The sequence below is a fragment of the Zophobas morio genome, unplaced genomic scaffold (genome assembly GCF_036711695.1).
Source record: "Zophobas morio isolate AGI-343-1 ecotype UQ-CSIRO unplaced genomic scaffold, CSIRO_AGI_Zmor_V1 ptg000002l, whole genome shotgun sequence".
NCBI classification, from domain to species: domain Eukaryota; kingdom Metazoa; phylum Arthropoda; class Insecta; order Coleoptera; family Tenebrionidae; genus Zophobas; species Zophobas morio.
In genome coordinates, this window is record NW_026972107.1 from 13,281,539 (window position 1) to 13,299,320 (window position 17,782).

Sequence of the window (17,782 nt, forward strand, 5' to 3'; positions counted from 1 at the left end):
TTTTCTTCTAAAACCACTTTAAATACGGCAAAAATTAAACGTCAAAGTTACTATCAACGGCAACTTGGCAACGGAGTTAATAAATCCCACTTAATTCTAGAAAGCTGCAATTTTTGCTGGCGCTCGTTTAGTTTTCCTTTGTCGGTTATGGGAAATTTTTCAAATAATTCCAAAAATTTCCCATAACCGACAAAGAATTAAGAATTAACAGTTGTGTTATGAAAGAAAAAAATTTTTATAATTTAGTCAAATCTTTATTTAGAAATCAGTCTTTTGCTTCAGTTTTAGCCAGTTGGCAAACTTTTATCACACATAGACAATCACAAACATGCACAATTCCACAATTTGACAAAATTTTCCAAAAATTTTGCATGTAAAGTATTTTAGTTTAATAAACTAATCGTCAAAAAACTTAGATCTTTGAAAAACTTTGCATCACAAAATTTTTAAACGACAATAATTTTGCAGGTTACAAACATAGACAACCACAAATACAATTTCGTTTGTATCAAATATTAATAATCCAAAGTATTAGGAAAAGTTTTACTTAAGCAAATAATTTTAAATACGCAGTCTTAAAAGTAGGAGAACCTTTTCAAATATCAAATAATTTCATACTTAACAAAAAATCACAATTGGAAAATAATATATAAACATTTTGATAACGAATAAAACACTAATAAAATCATAGTACATAAAATCTAAATAGTATATCTGCCAGCAGTTAATATACGTTTCTAACACACAAAGCTAAAAAAGTATAAATACGTTTTGGTAGCTAAAAATTAGTCAAACTTACACATTCTAGGCCGACAGTACGAATTATAAAAAAACACAACAAAATCGATTATATTAAGGCCCAAGTGCATGTTCCATCATTTGCAAACATAGAGATTCTAAACTGTTTTCGATATCTGTGTTTTTCAGAATTTGTTTTTTATTTTTGTCGTTCATTTCCGTGTCTTCAAAACGCACGTGAAACTGACTTCCGTTATTGCTCTTACAATTTTCTGACGCGTGATTTTTCAACATTTCCACACCCTTTCCTACAGGGTACAACTCCTTTCTCAGTGTCACACTGCCCACTGAATGTCTGTGAGGATTAACTGCTGTGCTGTTCTTGACGTTTGGGTATGACGAACTTTTTTGTGTATGGGATTCTTGCGTGAATGCTGAGATCGGGACTTTGCACTGCCAACCGGCCCTGCAAATTTTAAATAGAAATTAATTATTATTACACCATTTAAAAATAACATCTTATGTTGGTCATACTGCTTGGGCCTTGACATTACTCTTGATATCTCTGACATAATTTGGCATTGTGCCAACCCACAAAAAGACACCATACAAGTTACTACTAAGCAGGACACTTGATCTATGCTTTTTTTAGATTTGTATTTTGTAAAGCAACCTAACCCAACATTTTATGCAGTTATGAGAAATTAATGAATTAAAGTAGAAATCTAGGCGATTCTATTATTAAATAACAAAGCTACATACCTTGAATTGTTATTATGCATCTTCTGAGGGTACATGGATACATGATTTCCTTTAGAGAGTTGTTCTTTCCACATTGATAGTCTTCTTTTTTGTTCTTCCGTAAAAGCCTCTGAAGCGTCAGACCTTTCACACAGTGTGGCAAAAAGCATTAAACATTCATCTGAGGGTTGTCTCAACATTAAAAGCTGAGTACAAACTGTAAATATTACGTTAGAATTGCTTATTTAAATAAAACAATGAACATACTTTTCCCCATTACTTTAATAAATTGTGAAGGCAAATCTTCTCCATAGGTGACTTGTACAGGTGTTTGTAGAACCCCCTTAAGTTGTTTTAAAGCAGAATTTAGATCACCCCCATTCATAACTTCAGTCTCAAGTTCAGTCAACATTGTACTCCGTTCCTTAAGCTTAGCAAGACTCAGTAGCAGCTTATGTCTGGCCCCTTTTGTAATACCGATCGCTTGTAACGTGTCTTCAGATAAATCCAACATTTGTTTATATGTGAGATTATGAAATACCCAACTATATTTATGCAGTCTCAAAGATTTCAACCAAGATAAAATACTTTTCATTGCAGGTAAATTACTTAAGATTTGTAGATCTTGTAGTCTAGTTTCTGAGCTACTTGATTGCAAACTTGATATATTTAACAATAACGATTTATCATTGGATAACGAATAACTCCTAGGTTTGGGAGGCGGCTGTGAGAGGTTCTCCTGTGACGACCACACATCTTTGCACAAGCTCAAGCTTTCGTGTGAGCTAGTCTGAGCAGGCGTTAGACTATTAGACCGTCGATTTAACCGAATCAAGTCCGTGTTTTCGGGATTGGGACTCGTAGATTCATCGCTAGATTCGTTCACTGGTGAGTGTATAAAATTCTCGGGGCTAACTCGATTTAGAACTTGTTTTAACAAATGTTTGAACGTCTTTTTGTCTTCCTTATCAAAAGCGGGATGTATAAAAACGTATGACATGATTTCAACACATTCATTGTAGATTTTGCACGGTGGCGCAATAAACTCAGACAAAACACGTCTTATTGTCACTAGGTACGAATTTGCTGCTTCTTTGTTACCTGGTCTGAGCAATGGCAGGTGTGTGAGAAGTAAAGGTAGAGCATTTTGGGGGTGTTCCATCAACAACCTCGCCACGAAAACTGAATTATTCGCATTCCTCTCCAATACCTGAGCCTCCGGAGTGTTAGCCGCCGTGATGCACTGCTCCAGCGCGTGCTGTAAAAACCGGGCATTTGCAAAGGGCAGTCCGGCCATCAAGTAATATAAGGCTACGGTCCTTTCACAACTGTCCCATTTGTGGAATTTTAATCGGATTTCGTGCAGTTGTTCGCAGAACTCGGAAAAGTCGCGTACTTGTGAAGATTCCATCGTAAAACTGCAAGCAAAAAGTTGTTTAGAAAAAAAGTACGAAAGTTTCTTAAGCACCTACCGATTCCGAAACGGTCCCGAAAATGGGGCTGCCTTTATTTTATCATCACTCGCGTGGTTGTGTGGCTATTTAAAGCTTTTTTTATGGGTAAATAATAAATGCCCATTAAAAATCCGATTTCGGATTCAGTTTCGTACACACCCAACAAGAACGAAGTTAGCTGATGTCAAAAAACATAGTGAAAAAACGCCAAGTCCCTAAAAAACGCGGCTCGGACAGTTTCAAATCGGGAAAAAAATGGATCAAATGTGACAGTGACACCTGTACTGTCGATAATTTGGCTTATCAGAAAATTCGTTATCACAGTATCAATCGTACATGTTCATCTACTCAAATAAAAACTCTTGTTTTCATTTTAATTCGTTGTGGCAATTATGAGTTACGCAGTTACGGATTTGATACAAACAATATAAACAATGACATTATTAAGATAGATGTCATATTTAAATTTTAATAAATTGTCAGTTTTGAATTTGACAATCGATAAAGTTCTACTTGTGGACTGCTTGTGGCAGTTGAAGGAATAATATCACTTACTTAAGTCATTTTAATTAACTGGATATATGTTGACTAAAAAACACATACATCTCTTCTGAAACTGAAAAAAAAACAGAATAACTTGGTCAACGCTGAATGTGTCAAAACAAAAATTTTTGATAAAGTGTAGTGATTTAATCTTATTTATTATTATTCTGATAAAGATGTTTACTCCACAATAATAACAACATTTTTACGGTGACTAATCTTATCAGTTATTTTCAGAATTTCAATATTTTTCCAGGAATGTATACCTACCCTGAACTAAAACAGTCGTTAAGTCAGCAAAGGCCGGACAAACGCAAACTGGAACCTACTTTTTCATTCTCCAGAATTTAAGTAACGTCAAAAAATATGCAATATCTCGGTTCTCTGGATGAACCATTTTACACTTTCACGTAAAAAAGAATGACAATTTTCACAACTGAAAAAAAATGGTTGAAATTTATTTCGACAAAAATTCTCAGGTGGGAGCCCCGGGAAGATTTACGATTTTTAAAAGAAAGACACTTGAAGCTCCTGAGAAAGTTTCACATTCTTAAAAAAAGACAGTTGGGACCCCCGAAAAGGTTTTACATTCTTAAAAAAGACATTTGGCGCCCCCGGGAAGGTTTTACATTTTTAAAAAAGACAGTTGGGACCCCCAAGAAGGTTTCACATTAAAAAAAGGCTTATGGGACCCCCGAGAATATTTTACATTTTTAAAAAAGACAGTTGGGACCCCCGAGAAGGACTCACATTAAAAAAAAAAGACATAAGGCGCCCCTGAGAAGATTTTGCCTTAAAAAAAAGACAGTTGGGACCCCCGAGAAGGTCTCAAATAAAAAAAAAAAAGACATAAGGCGCCCCGGAGAAGATTTTGCATTAAAAAAAAGACAGTTATTGGGACCTCCAAGAAGGTTTCACATTCTAAAAAAAACATTTGGCGCCCCTGAGAAGCTTTTACATTTGTAAAAAGACAGTTACACTTGGGACCGCTGAGAAAATTACACATTAAAAAAAAGACATTAGGGGCCCCCGAGGTTTCACATTAAAAAAAAAATTGGGGCCCCCGAAAAGTTTTTAAATTTTTAAAAAAGACAGTTGTGACTACTAAGAAAGTTTCTCATTAAAAAAAAGGCATATGGGACCCCCGAGAATATTTTACATTAAAAAAAAAACATTTGGGGCCCCCGAGAACTTTTTAAATTTTTAAAAAAGATAGGACTCCCGAGAAGGTTTCACATAAAAAAAAGACATTTGGCGCCCCCGAGAAAGTTTTACATGTTTAAAAAAGACAGTTGGGACCCCCGAAAAGGTCTCACATTAAAAAAAAGACATAAGGCGCTCCGGAGAAGATTTTGCATTAAAAAAAAGACAGTTATTGGGACCTCCAAGAAGGTTTCACATTCTAAAAATACATTTGGCGCCCCTGAGAAGATTTTACATTTGTAAAAAGACAGTCACATTTGGGACCCCCGAGAAAATTACACATTAAAAAAAAAGACATTTGGGGCCCCCGAGGTTTCACATAAAAAAAAAAAAAAATTGGGACCCCCGAAAAGTTTTTAAATTTTTAAAAAAGACAGTTGTGACTACCAAGAAGTTTTCACATTAAAAAAAGACATTTGGCGTCCCCGAAGTTTTACATTTTTTAAAAAGACAGTTGGGACCCCCAAGAAGGTTTCACATTAAAAAAGACATTTGGCGTCCTCGAAGTTTTACATTTTTTAAAAAGACAGTTGGGACCTCCGAGGTTTTACATTAAACAAAAGGTATTTGGGGCCCCCGAGAAGTTTCTAAATTTTTAAAAAAGACAGTTGGCGCCCGCGAGAAAGTTTTACAGTTTTAAAAAGACAGTTGGGACTCCCGAGAAGGTTCCACATTTACACGAAAGATATTTGGGGCCCCCGAGAAGTTTTTAAATTTTTAAAAAGAGAAGGTTTCACATAAAAAAAAAACATTTGGTTCCCCCGAAAAGATTTTGCATTTTAAAAAAAGATAGTTATTGGGACCTCCAAGAAGGTTTCACATTCTAAAAAAAACATTTGGCGCCCCTGAGAAGGTTTTACATTTTTAAAAAGACAGTCACACTTGGGACCGCCGAGAAAATTACACATTAAAAAAAAGACATTTGGGGACCCCGAGGTTTCACATTAAAAAAAAAAAAATTGGGGCACCCGAAGTTTTCAAATTTTTAAAAAAGACAGTTGCAACTCCCGAAAAGGTTTCACATAAAAAAAAGACATTTGGCGTCTCCGAAGTTTTACATTTTTAGAAAAGATAGTTGACGCTCCCGAGAAAGTTTTACATGTTTAAAAAAGACAGTTGGGACCCCAGAGAAGATTTCACATTAAAAAAAAAAAACATTTGGCGTCCCCGAGAAGATTTTGCATTTTAAAAAAAGACAGTTATTGGGACTTCCGAGAAGGTTTCACATTAAAAAAAAAGACATTTGGGGCGCCCGAGAAGGTTTTACATTTTTAAAAAGACAGTTGGGACTCCCGGAAAGGTTTCAAATAAAAAAAAACATTTGGCGCCCTCGAGGAGGTTTTACACTTTTAAAAAAGACAGTTGGGACCCCCGAGAAGATTTCACATTCTTAAAAAAGACAGTTGGCGCCCCCGAGAAAGTTTTACATGTTTAAAAAAAGACAGTTGGGACCCCCGAGAAGGTTTCACATTAAAAAAAAGAAATAAGGCGCCCCCAAGAATATTTTGCATTTTAAAAAGACAGTTATTGGGACCACCGAGAAGGTTTCACATTCTTAAAAAAGACATTTGACGCCCCCGAGAAAGTTTTACATGTTTAAAAAAAGACAGTTGGGACCCCCGAGAAGGCTTCACATTAAAAAAAAAGATAAGGCTGAGAAAATTTTACATTTTTTAAAAAGACAGTCACAGTTGGGACCGCCAAGAAAATTTCACATAAAAAAAAAGACAAGGCTGAGAAAATTTTACATTTTTTAAAATTCAATTAATTTTTGGAATCGAACGCAAGACGTCCGGTCCGCATTCCTGATTTGTAACTACTAGACCACGACTGGGATGCCTTAAGGTAATGATAAACTGTCATACCGTGAATTGTTTTTGCAAAAATTTGAACGATTAGGGAAAACTCAAAGCGGATTCGTACACCCCACTTATAAGACTACATTGCTGTATAACAGTTAAATCAAATAAACCTATAATTCTTTGAAATAACGTTATCAAATTGTTGGCAGGGATGATCAGCTAAATTTTGGTTAGTATTTAACCATCTACATGATATTTCTAATATTTGACAACAATCGGTCCGGCAGTTTCAAAGATTACGTGTCTAATAAAAATGGATTCAGACAGACTGACAGACGGAAACGGGAGACGACTTTTTTTCGTACTGTAAGGATCACGAAACTTTGAGAAAACATATAAGTGGCCATTCGTTCGATTGACCCGATTACAATACTTTCTTCGCTTACGCTTGGGAAGTAATAAAAAGAAAATAAAACTTGTTGATTAGCAACGGGACATATTCCGAACTAAAAAAAAATCTGTAGTTACGGGAAAATTTTAATAGGTCGACATGGTCCAAGTTTTTACCTTGGCACGTAAATAAAACAACCACTTCTACAAAAGAAACGCATTTAATAAGGCCAATAACACAACATGTTTTTTTAAAAATAAAAGCCTTCTGGCACTAATAATGACGTAATTATGACAGCATTGAATTAAGTGTACTAATCATAACTTCAAGCAGTAAAAATAGAAATGACAAGTTAAAACCACTCCGTCACTACAATTAGAACGATTGAGCAGCCATATCGTCTGCGCTAATCCCTAACATCGCTAAATCGTCGCTAGGGTCATTTGGTGGTAATGGGGGTGGTTGTAACGGCATAGTATGTGAAAGCGGTATATCGTCCGGTGGTGGTGGCTGAGGAGGTTGCTCTTCACATTGTGAATACTCATACATTTGCGAATAAATCATATTGTAATCCATCCCCGGAGGGTAGTATTGATTCAATACGTTATTAGGATCCATCATGGGATCGTTATACATACTTTCTAAATCTTCTTCTTCCTTCCTCTCATCTTTTTTAATTTTATCTGCGTCTTCGCTTTTACCAATTTTTGGAGCTGGTGGAGCTTTGGGGGTTTTTTCTTCGCTAATCTTCGGGGGTTCTGGAGGGTCAGGTTGGGATACAGTAGGTGGTGGGGGAACTGTAAGTGGAGGAAAACTCGATAATTTAGGGAAACACACCACATCTGGTTGAGGCAGGAATGCTCTCGCTAAGTTTCCGGGTTGGAACCGGGTTACACGCGGTATATCGTAATCTTCCTTCTTGATTTCCTTCTCCACTTTCTCTTCTATTTTCTTGTTCTTGAAGAGCGGCATCCTTCCTATAAACGGCAAACGTTTACTTGGAGGGCCTGGAGGCTTTTTCCTGTCTGGCGACGAAGTTGAATCTCTGCGTTCTTTGCTTCTGCTACGACTTCTCTTGTATTCTTGACTTTCTCTGCCGTTCTCTTTGCTGTTCTTGCGGTCTCTGCTACAATTATCATTGTTATTAAAAAAATCATTAAAAATTGATACTACGTACCTCGAGTTTTGGTTATAACGTCTTTCGTCTCTCATCGGACTCTGAGCAGGCCTTTCCGGACTTGGCGTAGGCGTCCTCCTCTTCCTATAATTCTCTCTATCCTTCGTCTTGAACCTCACCTGGCTTCTCTCCTTATCACGTATCCGCTCGTACTCCTCACGATCCCTCTCCTTCCGCTCCCTTTCGAACCGCTCTTTGGCCTCTTGCTCCTCCCGTGCCTTCCGCTCATTCATCTCTCTTTCTTCTCTCTCCTTCTCCCGCTGCCGCTTCTCCATCTCGGCGTACTTCGCTCTCTCCAGTTCTTGTTTCTGCTTCATGCGGTCTTTCAAATTATCCAACAATACTTTTTCTTTCTCCTGAGGCTCGCTCACCGTCATCCACTGATTAATCAGAGTGTCTTCGGGCTCTTTTGCCTTCTGCTGTATTTCCTTAGTTTTCTGCATTTCTTCTTTCTTCTTGTGTTCGTCAACGAGACGTTCCAACATCTCCCATTTTCCTGATAAGTCTTCGTTCATTATTGATTGCACTTTCATGTTGCGCATTACGACTCTGATGCTTTTGGATTTATCGCTTGGTTCTTCTTCTTCTGATGAAGAATCCGAAGAACTGGAACTACTGCTCGTGTCACTGGAATGTTTCCTGCGTTTTTTCGAACGCTTCTTCTTTTTCTTATCTTTACTACTTGATTCTATCGAGGAGCGCTTGCTCTTGTGGCGTCTCTTTTTCTTGTCTGAAACGTCGTCGGAATCTGACGAATGCCCGTGACGCTCGCTGCGGGCCATTGCTTTTTCGCGATCCTTCAACCACTCGATCTCCCAGTGGGGGTTTTGTTCAACGAAATTCTGAAAAACCAAAACATACATTTCATTTCAAAATTTTAATTTTATGAGTTTTTAAAATATCGGTCCATAGAAATTCCAATTGCCAATTACACCCATTTTTGGACGAAAGGTCCCACTGTTCAATCTTTTAAACACATATCAAGAGAATTAAAAAGTTCTGTGAATGAATCATTTTTTTTATTATATACAGCGCTTGTAACACACCCTACGTCAATTGGGTTTTCGAAAATTTGTTATTTATTTTAATTTATTAGTTTAGTTTCGTTTAGTTATATTCAATGCAGCATTCCTACAAGACATACTCAAAATAGACCCTGTTTTGCTGTAAACATATTTGTCAAAGAAAGTTAGGTTATAACTGAAATTTGTGACTGGTGACAAGTAGTCATCAATCATCACAACTAGGCCAACTTGATGTATGCACAATCTTTTATAATCATCTTCGATCTAACTTTTACTTTATTATTTTTTAGATTAATACATTTTAGTATTTTGGAAGGCACAAAAATTGTCTAAAAATCGCTTTACTATATGTTTATAAAAAGTCAAAGGTTATTTCGACAGAACTTCCCTCGCCCCTTAAGTGCAGCCCTACAAATCCCGCTTCTTTGAAAAATTATACATTTTTTTGCGATTTTCGTTTTCTGATAATCGGCATGTTAAAACCAGTGCCGTAAATAAATATTTTTTAGAGTTTTCAACTTTAAATTTTTCAATTTTCCAACTTTTGAATTTTTCAAATTTACTTTGCAATTTCTCGAGTTTTCAATTTATCGATTCATTAATTTTTCATTTCTTCAAATTTTTGATTTGTAATGTTTCATTTTAAATTTCTTGTTTCAGCTTTTAGATTTTACAATTTTTCGATTTGTAATTTTACGAGTTTTCAATTTTTCTGTTCTTCAATGTCCTGATTTTATAATTTTCCTTTTTTCAAAATGAAATTCTTGCAATTTTTGGATTAATAATTTTTCGATTTTTCAACTTTCAGATTTTTTTATTTCTCGTTTCTTCAATTTTTGATTTGCAATTTTTCTAGTTTTCATTTTAGAAATGTAATAATAATTATAACTTTTAAATTTTTTCATTAAGTCGATTTTTCAATTCTTCGATTTTTAACTTTTGAATTTCTCCATATTTAGTTTTTTAATTGTTCGTTCTTTCAATGTCAGAGGTTTTCGACTTTACAATTTTGACGATTCTATAATTTTTCGATTTTAAAATTTTTGGATTTTCCAATTTTTCGACTCGGTTCGTTTTTTCTTCATTCCAACTGTTCGTTTCTTCAATTCTTCGATTTGTAATTTTTCGTTTTGCCACTCGTTTTTCTCGCCATTTCAACTATTCGAATCAAGAAAATGTAAAAATCGCACATTATAAAATTGAAAAATCGAAAAAGTATAAAATGAAAACTTTGAAACATCTAAAAATTTGAAATCAAGAACATGAAAAATTGAAAAATGGAAAGATTAAAAATTTAGAAAAATCGAAAAAGTGCAAAATCGTAAAAACGAAATATTGTGATATCAAAATATTGAGAAGTAAAGAAATCGGGAAATCGAAAAATCCAAAAATTAAAAAACTGGAAAATTTAAGAATTGAAAAATCAAATATTGAAAATTTGAAAAATTTAACAAACGAAAAATTGTAATATAAATTCGAGAAAATGGAACGAAAAAAATCGGGAAAAATGAAAAATAAAAACCAAGAACTTGAAAAATTGAAAGATCAAGAAATTAAAAACAGAGAAACTGAAAAATCGAAAAATGAAAAATTATATCATTGAAAAATTGCAAAATTGAAAAAATTAAAGTAGAAACAAAGAAAAATGATAAAACCGAAACAATGAAAGGCGGAAAAATTTAAAAGAGAAAGAAAACGAAAAAACCGAAAATTGTGATTTCAAAAAATTGGTTGTTTTTCCATTAGAAAATTTTGTGATGACCTCATCAACATCTTTGCCAGATGCACTGTAATAACAATACTGTTTTCCCAAATTTTCGAGAAAAAGGAGGGAGTTGTTCTTGATTTTAATAATTTTTTTTAGTCACCCTATACCTATAAGTAATTCTAAAATCTATGAGTACACTGATAAATGACAATTATAGAATCATATTTTGCATATTTCAGAGACGATTTATTCCTATTCGATAAAATTCTGAGATGACGTCATCAATTTTTTGAGAGGGGATAAACGAAAAAACTTTGATTAACGATTTACCATGATTACGATAATCTTAAAACGTTTGTAAAATTTCAGAGCATTCGGTTGTCCTGTTTCACAGTTAAATTGTAAAATGTTATACAATTTTTGATTTTTTTTTCCAAAAATCTGAATGTCTAGATTAAAAACTGGAACTTTCGTTTCTTCAATTCTTCGATTTGCAATTTTTTGATTTTCCACTCGTTTTTCAGTTTCTCGCTTTTTCAACTTTTCGAATCAAGAAAATGGAAAAATTGAAAAATTTAAAATTGAAAAAACGAAAATTTGAAAAATGGAAAGATAAAAAATTTAGAAAAAACGAAGTATTGTAAAATCAAAATATTCAGAAGTAAAAAAATCGGAAAATCGAGAAATAAGAAAATTGAAAAATTTAATAAACGAAAACTTATAAAATCCAAATAAGCATTGAAAAAATAAGGGAAATGAAAAACGAAAAATTGTAATATAAAATTGGGAAAATGGAAATAAGAAAATCAGGAAAATGAAAAATAAAAATCAAGAACTTGAAAAAGTGAGGAAACGAAAAATCGAAAAATTGAAAAATGAAAAATTGTAATCATCGAAAAATTGCAAAATTGAAGAAATAAGTTGAAACAAAGAAAATTTATAAAACCGAAACAATAAAAAATTATAGAATATTTTGCATACTTATTTCAGAGACGATTTATTCCTATTCGACAAAATTCTGAGATGACGTCATCAATTTTTTATAAGGGGGTGGACGAATACATTTTGATTAACGATTTATGTACTATGATTACGATAATCTTAAAACGTTTGTAAAATTTCAAAGCATTCGGTTGTCCAGTTTCAAAGTTAAATTCCAAAATGTTATACAATTTTGATTTTTTTTTTCAAAAATCTGAATGTCTAGGATAAAAACTGAAACTTTCGTTTCTTCAATTCTTCGGTTTGCGATTTTTCGATTTTCCACTCTTTCTTCAGTTTCTCGCTTTTTCAACTTTTCCAATCAGGAAAATGGAAAAATCGCAAAATTATAAAATTGAAAAATCAAAATCATGAAAAATTAAAAAAACGAAATATAGTAAAAACAAAATATTGAGAACTCAGAAAGCGGAAAATAGAGAAATCAAAAAATTGCGAAAACAACGAAAAATTAGAAAATTCAAACAATGAAAAATGGAAAAATTGAAAAAATAAAGACAACGAAAAAAGGGAAAATTGTGATTTCAAAAAATTGGTTGTGAGTTTTTCCATTAGAAAATTTTATTTGTAAAATGCACTGTAATAACAGTATTGTTTTCCCAAATCTTCAAGAAAATGGAGTGAGTTGTTCTTGATTTTAATCAATACAATAAATTGCCTCATTTATTAATTATTTTTTTAGGCACCCTATATTAGTCATTCTAAAATCTATGAGTACAGTGAAAAATGACAATTATAGAATAATATTTTGCATATTTCAGCGACGATTTATTCCTATTCGACAAAATTCTGAGATGACGCCATTCTCCACTCGTTTTTCAGTCTCTTGGTTTTTCAATTTTTCGAATCAAGAAAATGGAACAATCGCAAAATTATAAAATTGAAAAATCAAAAATGAAAAAACGAAACAGTATAATAAAATAAAAACATTGAAACATCTAAAAATTTGAAACCAAGAACATGAAAAATTGAAAAAACGAAAATTTGAAAAATGGAAAAATTAAAAATTTTGAATAATCGAAAACTTATAAAATCCAAAGAAGCACTGAAAAAATAAAGGAAATGAAAAAACGAAAAATTTTAATATAAAATCAAGAACTTGAAAAATTGAGGAAACGAAAAATTGAAAAATCGAAAAATTAAAAATTGAGAAACTGAAAAATTGTATCATCGAAAAATTGCAAATCGGAAAATTGAAAAATTTAGAAGTTGAGAAATTGAAAAAAAAAGAACGAAAAAACCGAAACGTGTGATTTCAAAAAATTGGTCGTTTTTCCATTAAAAGATTTGTAAAATTTCAGAGCATTCAGTTGTCCAGTTTCAAAGTTAAATTGCAAAGTGTTATACAATTTTGATTTTTTTTTTCCAAAAATCTGAATGTTTAGGGCAAGAACTGAACACACAGATTCATAAACTACATGTGAAGGATTATCTTATCTTATAAAATTGAAATAATATTTACGAATATAAACAGGACAGACGGAAAGGGAATACCCTATTTTTTCGTACTCTAGGGGCCGGTTTATAGAACAGCGAGTTAAATATTTAATCCTCGATTAGTTTAACAGAGAATTAAAATGTGGAATATGATCCCGTGATTGGTTAAAACCTGCACGTTGCCTAGCGACGAACCTCAATTAAAAGTTAATCGCGAATTAACTTTAACTTCGCTTTCTATAAATCGGGTCTAATTAGAGTCATGAAACGTCGAGAACGTAAAAGTAGCTAAACGCTTCAAAATTTGTACTTACCGCGTAGTTTTGAAAATGTGCTTGAGACTTGAGATGATGTGACGCGCAGTGCAAGTCTCCTATCCAAGTATCACAAAGCTTACAATACCAAGCAGGCGCTGATATGAAAAATTGTAGACCTAAGGCAAAATTCAATTAACTCATTAATGTATTTCTAAACGTGGGTATTACCTCTAATTGGAATTCGCTTCTTGGGTGCTCCTTCATAACACGGTAATTCCTGTTCTGGTGGTAGCTTGTGCCAAGGCGTGTTATCACCAACGTCATTCTCTTGAATGTTATTCCTGTGTTTATCGCTCTGCAAATGCAGTAGAAAATCCTTCGCGGTTTTAGGGAATTCATCACACATTCGACACCAGTGCAATTCCGGGTCATAATGCATATAATTGTACTTGACCGACGGATCACCTGCATCAGATTTAACATGATTTTTGTGATGTGTCTTTGGCGATTCGTCCAACTGTGCCTCCAGATCAGAAATTTTGCAGCCGTCTTTAATGATACTTGAGAGCATCTCAATCACGTTATGAATTGCTTTCATTTTACTTTGAATTTCGTCCTGAAAATAAAGCACAAGTTAGTTAAATGGCTCTCCAACATATAAACGAAGCTCAAACAGAATACATACTGGCCCTGTATATCCTTCGCCTTAAAATTCTACCTTAAAATCGAAGTTTAAGCAATAAATTCAGACCGGACTTTTAAAACTACTTTACTGCGCCCTGCTGTGAAACAAAACAATATTCCAGAAACAAATTCAAAAAAGCTTACCTCAGTTTAGTATTAATGAATTATAGTTACCTGAAGTTTGACGTTCTCCTTCAGTATCAACTCCATGTCACGTTGCGACGAATTTTCAGACATAATTTCATGCTTTTGGTTGCGAAGAAGTTCAAGTTCTCTTCTCAACACGCGAGCTTTTCTTACATATTCTTCGCGCTGCTTTATCAATTGTGCATTCTGAGCCTTCCTCTCTTGCGCCACCGCTATAAAAAAAATCTCTTTATTAAATTGTCGAAACACTAACATTAAAAATTTATTTAACCGTCGTAGTAACGTTTTGTTGTTGGTCCTTTTTTTAAAATATCTGTAACGCAGAATTATTCTGTCCTACGAAAATACAGATTAGATCTTCACTTATATAAGATTACAGCAATATACAAACCTAATACAAGTCACAACTAACCTAAGCTAAGTGCAACGTGTTTTAACTCACTTGTTAAAACATGTTGCATAACATGAATTATTTGAAGACATAATTACTACAGAGCTGCAAGGGCAAGTGTGACCAAAACCGGTCAAAATTACCCTTTGAACAAGTGGTACTTCATCATAAGTGGCCAATTGCGGAAAACGCAGCTAGAAAGAAGGAATTTCTCTAATGTTGTTGTCGATGCACTAACCTTCATCTTCGTTCTTTCCTTCGAAACTGGAGCTAGTTTGCGCTGGAACCGAATTAGCGTGGTATCCTCCGACAGGAGCCCAATTGTTTTGTGGATACTCCTCACCCGGAGGCACAGGTTGAACACTCTAAAGTAAAAGAGCAATGAAACTTGTGACGTTGATCATTTTCGTACACACACTTACTGTCACCTTAATACCTCCATTGTGCAAACTAATTTACTTATTATTATTTAAATAACCTCAGATGATATTTGTTGATTTTCTGTAAAATTGGTGTCTTGTGAAATGTGCTCGACACAAACTTAACAGTAACTATGACTAGCAGGGGAAACAAGATACTTACCGTGCTCAAGTACTGATTTTGAGAGTATCCCTCATATCCATAACCTGAATTGTAGTTTTGCTGGTATTGGGGGTAGCTACTCTGGTACCCCTGACTGGAGTACTGATTTGGCTATTTTAAAAAAAATTAGTTATGCACAAAATATTAAGGAACTATTAACAGTCACAAAGCTTACGTTGTTATACATGGTGTGCGAGTTCTCCAACCACGAACAATGATCCCCGAAAAATCTCTTGTTGATTATGATTTTTGTAGGCACCGTCACGTTAAATGTGTATTGGGGTGGGCGTGAAATGCAGCCTTTGTCAGATGAACGTACTCTGCAATAACCATCAGCCATATGTAATAAATAATTTCATCTGAAATTTTTTCAAAGTTCAAAAAGACCGCCTCGTGTCAAGGAGACGCCATGAATTGCTCAATTCGTCCGCTAGCGAAATTCGCGTTGTTTTTGAATGTTTGAAGGTTGTAATTGGTGTGAAAGTGAAGCCGATACTTTCAAATGTTTGTTGTGATGTTAAATTTTTGCATAGAATGAGACTATTGTGAAAACTTACCAAAGACAACATTCTGAAACACACCAACACTGTCACCTCGTCGCTTCGCAGTTGGTAACTAAAGTTACGCTTGGGAGTAGGTGGCAGCACGGCGACTGTGATAGTGGTTACGGTAACACCTCAGAATACCTCAACAACAATAATATACGTTTCACTAATAAAAAAAAGTTCTTCATCATCATCATCATCTTCATCGTCATGTATGTTACCAGGAAAAAGTACTTCTTGATTTAAAAAAAAATCCGCTTAGACAGACATTTTTCATGAAATTGTATTGTTGGTTGCGTTTTATTTTTTTTTGACGTGGAGCTTTTCGTGAACAATTTTGTATTGTGCCGCCACAGTACTCCCCTTTCAGCGACGGAGTTGCGATACATTTGTGCGGCATCGGGCTGGAGTAGGAAGGAGATCCGTGTTGTGGTTGCTCCTACTCCACACATGGTCTTCTTGTACCATACTCCAGATCATTCTGTCATTCTCGGAACTCTGACCATGTTGATTATAATTACATTTTTAATGAGTCATTAAAATTAAACTCTATAATACCCTCTTATAGATATTTTGCTTTTTTTTTAACTAAAACTGCATACATTAAGGAAAAAACAGAGCAAAGATTAAGCCCCACCCACCCGCCCTAATCTCAGTGTGATGAATTTTTCATTCGTTGTCAAGCCGAAGGCAGTACTTAAATGTAAAGTCATATTTCTGTACAAGAAATTACGAAAACATGTTTTAAGTATTACCATATTGTTGGAAAATACATCACTTTAAAAAAAAGGGGACTGTGTAACTCCTCCCACTGATAACAACAACACGATACTTAAATATGTATGTTTCAAATGATAATTCCTTGTCGGAAAATCAGGATTTTGCAATTAAGCTCCGCCCCCGGGCTCACAGCAAATAAAAAAAATCACTACGATTGAAATGAGGGCGGGTGGGCGGGGTTTATATTTTGCTTTGTTTCTTAATTAAACCTGCATATAGTAAAGGAAAAAACAGAGCAAAGATTAAGCCCCACCCACCCGCCCTAATCTCATTTGTGATGAATTTTTCTTTCATTGTCAAACTGAGGGCGGAGCTTAAATGCAAAGTTCATATCTCTGTACAAGAAATTACGAAAACATGTTTTAAGTATGTATTACCATATTGTTGGAAAATACATCAGTTAAAAAAAGGCGACTGTGTAACTCCTCCCACTGATAACAATAACACGATACTTAAATATGTATGTTTCAAATGATAATTCCTTGTCGGAAAATCAGGATTTTGCAATTAAGCTCCGTCCCCGAGCTCACAGCAAATAAAAAAATCATTACGATTGAAATAAGGGTGGGTGGGCGGGGTTTATATTTTGCTTTGTTTCTTAATTAAACCTGCATATATTAAATGAAAAACACAGAGCAAAGATTAAGCCGCACCCGCCCGCCCTAATCTCAGTTGTGATGAATTTTTCATTCGTTGTCAAGCCGAGGGCGGTGCTTAAATGCAAAGTTCGTATTTCTGTACAAGAAATTACGAAAACATGTTTTAAGTATTACTACATTATTGGAAAATACATCATTTTCATAAAAAGGGAACTATGTAACTCCTCCCACTTATAACAATAACACGATACTTAAACAAATGTTTCAAATGATAATTCCTTGTCGGAAAATCAGGATTTTGCAATTAAGCTCCGTCCCCGAGCTCACAGCAAATAAAAAAATCACTACGATTGAAATGAGGGCAGGTGGGCGGGGTTTATATTTTGCTTTGTTTCTTAATTAAACCTGCATGTATTAAAGGAAAAACACAGAGCAACGATTAAGCTCCACCCACCCTAATCTCAATTGTGATGAATTTTTCATTCATTGTCAGGATTTTGCAATTTAGCTCCGCCCCCGGGCTCACGGCGAATAAAAAAATCACTACAATTGAGATAAGGCGGTTGGGTAGGGCTTATA

General features: G+C 34.3%; 2 protein-coding genes across 6 annotated transcripts; both read right to left on the minus strand.

Moving 5' to 3' along the window:
• Window positions 1-495: 495 nt before the first annotated feature.
• On the minus strand, window positions 496-3,288 carry LOC135127867 (protein Smaug homolog 2). Its single transcript, XM_064054527.1, has 4 exons — window positions 2,952-3,288; window positions 1,747-2,897; window positions 1,501-1,696; window positions 496-1,204 (listed from the first exon to the last, which is right to left on the minus strand). The coding sequence occupies exons 2-4, from the start codon at window positions 2,888-2,890 to the stop codon at window positions 853-855; spliced, it is 1,692 nt and encodes a 563-aa protein (XP_063910597.1). The 5' UTR covers window positions 2,891-2,897; window positions 2,952-3,288; the 3' UTR covers window positions 496-852.
• A 3,785-nt stretch (window positions 3,289-7,073) lies between these two features.
• On the minus strand, window positions 7,074-15,923 carry LOC135127871 (zinc finger matrin-type protein CG9776). Of its 5 annotated transcripts, none has more exons than XM_064054553.1 (9): window positions 15,837-15,923; window positions 15,455-15,599; window positions 15,280-15,390; window positions 14,936-15,062; window positions 14,334-14,518; window positions 13,704-14,091; window positions 13,533-13,651; window positions 8,050-8,891; window positions 7,074-7,998 (listed from the first exon to the last, which is right to left on the minus strand). In XM_064054553.1, exons 2-9 carry the CDS (start codon window positions 15,464-15,466, stop codon window positions 7,248-7,250), a joined length of 2,535 nt encoding a protein of 844 aa, XP_063910623.1. In that variant the 5' UTR covers window positions 15,467-15,599; window positions 15,837-15,923; the 3' UTR covers window positions 7,074-7,247. The 5 variants fall into 5 exon arrangements, with proteins under 5 accessions (XP_063910623.1, XP_063910617.1, XP_063910609.1 ...); XM_064054547.1 differs by having other exon boundaries at window positions 7,074-7,995; window positions 15,455-15,638; window positions 15,837-15,886; XM_064054539.1 differs by having other exon boundaries at window positions 15,455-15,638; window positions 15,837-15,878.
• Between the last annotated feature and the right edge of the window lie 1,859 nt (window positions 15,924-17,782).

Excerpts from the sequence above, each read along its gene's own strand:
- LOC135127867 (XM_064054527.1), bottom strand. The coding sequence starts at position 2,890 with ATGGAATCTTCACAAGTACGCGACTTTTCCGAGTTCTGCGAACAACTG. Across the intron at positions 1,697-1,746 it reads TATTAAAGTAATGGGGAAAA|TTTGTACTCAGCTTTTAATG; the intron begins GTATGTTCATTG and ends TAATATTTACAG. Across the intron at positions 1,205-1,500 it reads ATGCATAATAACAATTCAAG|GGCCGGTTGGCAGTGCAAAG; the intron begins GTATGTAGCTTT and ends TAAAATTTGCAG.
- LOC135127871 (XM_064054539.1), bottom strand. The coding sequence starts at position 15,619 with ATGGCTGATGGTTATTGCAGAGTACGTTCATCTGACAAAGGCTGCATT. Across the intron at positions 14,092-14,333 it reads AGGAGAACGTCAAACTTCAG|GACGAAATTCAAAGTAAAAT; the intron begins GTAACTATAATT and ends CTTTATTTTCAG. Across the intron at positions 8,892-13,532 it reads CACATTTTCAAAACTACGCG|AATTTCGTTGAACAAAACCC; the intron begins GTAAGTACAAAT and ends TTGGTTTTTCAG.